General features: G+C 30.2%; 1 protein-coding gene across 1 annotated transcript in view; it reads right to left on the reverse strand.

The window, feature by feature from the left end:
• The window catches only part of LOC123270842, a 28,383-nt gene extending 26,332 nt beyond the window's left edge, over positions 1 to 2,051 (reverse strand). The window contains exon 1 of the mRNA XM_044736987.1: positions 536 to 2,051. Coding sequence (XP_044592922.1) covers positions 536 to 1,533 — 998 coding nt within the window. The 5' untranslated portion in view covers positions 1,534 to 2,051. The remainder of the gene's footprint in view (positions 1 to 535) is intronic.
• Positions 2,052 to 6,481: the final 4,430 nt, after the last annotated feature.

A 6,481-nucleotide genomic window follows, 5' to 3' on the forward strand; every position in this document is an offset into this window, starting at 1 on the left:
ATTAAAATATTCAACTATCATTATTACCAATTCATATGGCAAAGGGATAGCTTTACGGAGATTTTCTACTCTTCTTAATGCTTCTAACTGCTCAAGTCTCCTTAAAGTTTTTTTTATTCTTATCGAAATTTGTTTCCGGAAGAAAAAATAATCAGCATCATTAAAAGATTCCATAGAATAAGCAGTAAAATCAGGGTTATCAAAAAGTTTCATAAAAAAAAAAGGACATTCAGGATTTGGGAAGGTATTCTCGAAGGCGTCTATTAAGGATTTATTTTTGACTACCAATCGTAATTGTTTAGCATCAAAACATGACATTATGAAGTCATAATACGTGATAGTTTTATCATCATAATTGAGTACTTTTGTTTTTAACTCCTCTTGAACCTCATTTTGTTTGTAGGTGTGTGTTAGATCCCTGAAATATTTGTCCTCAGCAATTAACTTATCCATCAATATTTTTTCATCTTCAGGAACGAATAAACCAAACGTACGTCTATAAATAAGGTCTTTTAGAATCAACTCGATACTTAACCTTTTTCTATCAATACTGGATTCTGTCTGTGGAGTTATAAGGGGACGTAATATGTAATGCAAAGCCGTTGATTTTGAAATATTGTCGTGATAAGGTAACAAGTGTTCCAGTGTAAGTGGAAAACAATTGCGAGCCGCTATATTGAGTAATAGAGTATTTGGATCATCATTTATAGTTGCGTTAACATCAGCACCGGCATCAAGTAAATTGCTAATCAAAAGAGCGGCACCCAAATCATCCACCAATTCGTTTTCATTATCAAGGTATCGATTATTTTCTAAATTTTTTGGATTTAATATATAGTGGGTAGCAGGATAACCACCACTGTCACGGGCGTTTATCCATTCATGATCTTTTACCTCTTCTATGAGTGACAGTGCGATTGAGATGTCCTCATTTTCAATGGCATACATCAACAGTGTTTTATTCTCCAGACTCTTAACTTTCAAATTGGCTTTGCCTCTGATTAATGATAACACAAACACAGCATTAATATCATGTAGGATTGCAAAAGTTAACAAGGTCATTTTATTCCCAAAATCGCTGCACCACCTTTTCCTACTAAAATATTTTTCGAAAAGTTTTTGTTCTATTTCAGCATTAACGTTGGCACCAGCTCTTAACAAAATATCTATAAGTATCCCAGACATCTCACGTTCGAATAAACACGCTAAGTGAATAGGTTGAGATCCATCGTCAGCAACAGCATTTACATTTGCATGGTAGTTTTCAACTAATACTTCTACAAGTTCTATATCTCCATCCATACAAGCTATATGCAATGCTGTGTATCCAGCAAAAGGTCCAGTCGTTTTTATAGGTTCATTTTTAATTATTTTATCTTCAAAAAATGAGCTATTACATCCGTTTTGATGATTTAAAATAGCTTGACGCACTGCTGAACGATATTTACTAATTGCAGCACGATTATTCTGTTTATCACTGTCCATCATCTCCTTCTTACGCCGCTTTATCTTTGAGGCCATTCTATGATCCATTCTTTACAATTACAATTTTTTTTTAATTATTGTAATAATGAAAGAGCGAGAGTCGTTATTCACTATAGTAACTACTAAGAATCACTTTATACAATAATGAATTATAAATTTTTTATTTTTCACTTTTTCACACTATTTTTCGGTATATTTAATCTTATGCCACGCCGGAGTCCGATGTATTAATGAAATCACTAAATAATAACAAAATTATGGTTTGATTTTACTATTAAGTTATTTCTGTGCAGAAAGTTCCTAGTTCTGAGCGTTCTTGAATATTGTTGCAATGATTTCAACAATTTATTAATTTTAAGTCGTGTCGACATAAATTTGAGAACTATCCAACAATAAAATTTTTATATTTTCACTCGATAATTTTGGAATGGAAAAATGTTGCACTAAACAATTTCGAGACAATATCGTGAATTATAACACGTGGGTGGGATGTAACTAACACTATTCACAGAGCTTCAATAACTTTTGTGATGAAAACTAGAATATATATAACTTGCTGTATAGTAGGGACCATGTTTCAACTGTAAAAGCGGCACTTAAGCCGAAGCTTGCGCGCTCTAGTGTAGAAAATATGTACAAAATGGGAAAAAATAAAGTATGGTTTTTGGCCAATAAATAATAACAAAAATATTTGCGATCAGAATGATTCGATAGGCGAAAAATTCTCCTTCCACGGACAAACACTATTATTTTGTGGAAAAATATAAAATTTTACCAACAAAATTACGCCTTGCTCTATTGAGAATTTTTCTGTACAACCTTTTACATATCATGAGTTTATTGATAATGTCATTGTAAATTATTAAAAAATTTATCTTGATAAATAATATTCTGCTCAGAAAATTAATAAAATTCTCCGTAGTTGTAAAATATTTTACTTTTAATTAAATTTATAAAATCTATCTACTAGGACTTATAAAAATTAGAAGTACACAATGACGCAAACCAAGTACGTTCAAAAATTGTTTCTTTCAATTATTAAATCTACCAATAAAATTTTTTTTATTTTCAAAAATCATAATCAATCATATCGGTTACTTGGATTGTTTATTTTTTATTTTATATCTTTTTGTAAAGGAAAAAAAAATTTTTTTTCATAGTCTTGTGAACTTGGACTTGGCGCGATTTTTGCAGTAAAACAGTTTTTGTTCAGATTTTTTTTTTCAGCTCGATTTTGGGAGATTTATCAAACCTTTTAAAATATACATACTGTTTAATTGCTTATGTCATTTTTCAGTAAAGTAGAGTTGAAATTTTTAAATTTGTCTATAATCGATATGTTAAAAACTTGTATAATTTAAAATTTTATAAATGTCTCAAATAAAAAATTATAATTTAATGAGATTATTTTCTTTATAATACCTCATATTGTTGCTTAAAATTATTTATTTTAATTATTTTGATTTATTTTGAGTAAAAAAGTTAGGTTGTACCCTAAAATTAGTTAAAAAATGAATTTCTTTAATACCAATAAACGATTTATTGAGTAGCAATAAATAATTTCTTAAATACTATCAAATCTTTACACTGTAAAAAATCCGGAGTGAATTTCACTCCCATCACTCGGAGTTCCGGAGTGAAGTAATTAATCACTCCGCGTAGGGAGTGAATCCGGAGTTTTTATTTGCGGAGTGATTTCGAATTTCACTCCGAAAAACATCCGCGTTCGGAGTTTTTAAATAAATAAAATAAGGATGAATTTTCGTTCTCCAAAAAAAATCTCAAAATTATTTATCTTTATATATATATTTCTTCTGTGTGTGTGTTTGTCACTGAACTCCTCCTAAACGGCTGGACCGATTTTAATGAAAATTTTTGTGTGTCTTGCGGTGGATTTCAGAATGGTTTAGATTCACAATTTAGTCCACGAAAAAATGTTTATTTAATAGATTTTTTATTTATAAATTGTTGTTGACCTTGACTACCCACATGCACTTTTCATATATTTTATAAATATCATATATAAGATATATGAAAAAATTCATGTGGGTACTCAAATGAAAGGTCTCGATGAGTATAAAATCATAATGGACTTATATTTATGAAAATGTTAATAATTAACGAATGATAATGTATTTTGTTAACTAATGATATTTTTAACGATATAAGCTCATTCCGATGTTACACTCATCAAGAGCTTTCATTTGAGTACCTACATGCATTTTTGATATATTTTTCATATATATATATATAAATAATAACAAAATAAGACGTTATTTTTGAATTTGCGCATGTCAAAATGGCGAAACCTTCGAAAAGCTCGTTTCTAATACTGTCGCGTCGCCTCCACAAGTGCACAAATGCACTAGTGGACTCGTGCACTAGTTAATTTGTGGGCGAAAGGAGCGCCACTTTTTCGTAAGTTGACGGTGAGCCTTCCAGGCTTCCGTATAAACTTTCTGGCAACACTGGCGCGCACTACTGTAGAAAATATGTACAAAATGGGAAAGAATAGAGTATAGTTTTCAACCAATAAATAATAACAAAAATATTTGAGATCAGAATGATTCGATAGGCAAAAAATTCTCCTTCCACGGAAAAACACTATAATTTTGTGGAAAAGTATAAAATTTTATCGGCAAATTTGTGCCATGCTCTTTAGGGAATTTTTCTGTACAACCTTTTATACAACATGACTTTATTGATAAAAACATTGTAAATTATTAAACAATTTATCTAGATAAAAAAATAAATCAACCGAAAATCACGTGTTACTGGGAAAAAGTATTATTATCATTATTGCCCAAAAGGTTTACGTTTTAGTCACTAGTTGGCGTGGCACTCTAGAATTTTGGTCCCTATCGCACTTATGCCTTATTTCTGTAACTTTTCAACTTTCTGCTCCGAAAATTGAAAATTTTTGAAAACATTATTTTGTGAAATTAAGTTAATGGGTTAGATCAAACTCTTACCTCGTATGCATTCTCTGAAATTATCGATCAATTTTTTTATGGCAAAGTTAATCCATTCACACATACTTACGGATAAGACGTCGCAATTTATAAAACTTATTAATTTTTAGTATAACAGGAAGCTGAAAAAAATATAGTTAAAATAAAACAACAGTTTCTGATAAATGAATATACAATTTATTCAATTAAATTCTCAATGACCAATTCAATGAATACAAAACATTTTAATTTTATAAATAACAGTAATGATGTTACAATACGTTGTCAGTAGTAGCTTAATATTTACAATAATGTGGTTTATATTAATACACAATGCAGAATAATATAAATATATAAATACTAAGGTAATCATTTCTTTACTATTCGTTATTATTTATTAATATATTATAAATAAAAAGCCTGAATAAAATTTTTTAAGTCTTGATAATTAAAATATTCAACTATTGTTAGTACCAATTCATATGGCAAAGGGATAGCTTTACGGAGATTTTCTACTCTTTTTAATGTTTCTAACTGCTCAAGTCTTCTTAAAGTTTTTTTTATTCTTATCGAAATTTGTTTCCGGAAGAAAAAATAATCAGTATCTTTAAAAAACTTTATAGAATAAGAAGCTTCATCAGGGTTATTAACAAGTTTCATCTTAAAAAAAGGAAAATTAGGATTTGGGAAGGTTTTCTTGAACGTGTCTATTAAGGATTTATTTTGCACAATCAATCGTAATTTTTTATCATCAAAACATGACATTATGAAGTCATAATACGTGATAGTTTTATCATCATACTTGAGTACTTTTGTTTTTAACTCCTCTTGAATCTCATTTTGTTTGTAGGTGTGTATTAGCTCCCCGAAATATGTGTCTTCAGCAATTAACTTGTCCATCAATATTTTTTCATCTTCAGGAACAAATAAACCAAACGTACGTCTATAAATAAGGTCTTTTAGAATCAACTCGATACTTAACTTTTTTCTATCAATACTGGATTCTGTCTGTGGAGTTATAAGGGGACGTAATGTGCAATGCAAAGCCGAAGATTGTGAAATGTTGTCATGATAAGGCAATAAGTAATCCAGTGTAAAAGGAAAATGCTTGCGAGCTGCTATATTGAGTAATGTAGTATTTGGATCATCATTTATGGTTGCGTTAACATCAGCACCGGCATCAAGTAAATTGCTAATCAAAAGAGCGACATCCAAATCATCCACCAATTCGTTGTCATTATTGAAGTATTGATCACTTTCTAAATTTTTTGGATTTAATGTATAGTGGGTAGCAAGATAACCATCACTGTCACGGGCGTTTATCCATTCATGATCTTGTACTTCTTTTATAAGTGAAGATACGATAGCGTTTTCCTGACGTTCAACCGCATACATTAACAGTGTTTTATTTTTTAGGCTTTTAACTTTCAAATTTGCTTTGCCTTCGATTAATGATAACACAAACAAAGCATTAATACCATATAGGATTGAAAAAGTTATCAAAGTCATCTTATTCCCAAAATCGTTGCGCCACTTTTTCCTTTTAATGTATTTTTCAAAAAGTTGTTGTTCTATTTCAGCATCAACGTTGGCACCAGCTCTTAACAAAATATCTACAAGTCCCAAAGGCCTCTCACATTCGAATAAACACACAAAGTGAATAGGTTGAGATCCATCGTCAGCAACAGCATTTACATTTGCATGGTAGTCTTCAACTAATAATCTTACAAATTTTCTATCTCCATTCATACAAGCTATATGCAATGCAGTGTATCCAGCAAAAGGTCCAGTCGTTTCTACAGGTTCATTGTTAATTATTTTACCTTCAAAAAAAGAGCTTTTATGTCCAGCTTGATGATCTAAAATTGCTCCACGTACTGCTGAACGATGTTCACGAATTGCAGCATGCATACTATCTTTATCTACGTCCATCCTCTTCTTACGCCGCTTTAAGATCTTCTTCAAGACCATTTTTAAGGCTTTTCTATCATCCATTCTTTACAATTACAATTTTTTTAAATTATTGTAATAATTAAAGAGTGAGA

The sequence above is a fragment of the Cotesia glomerata genome, linkage group LG8 (genome assembly GCF_020080835.1).
Source record: "Cotesia glomerata isolate CgM1 linkage group LG8, MPM_Cglom_v2.3, whole genome shotgun sequence".
Classification (NCBI taxonomy): domain Eukaryota; kingdom Metazoa; phylum Arthropoda; class Insecta; order Hymenoptera; family Braconidae; genus Cotesia; species Cotesia glomerata.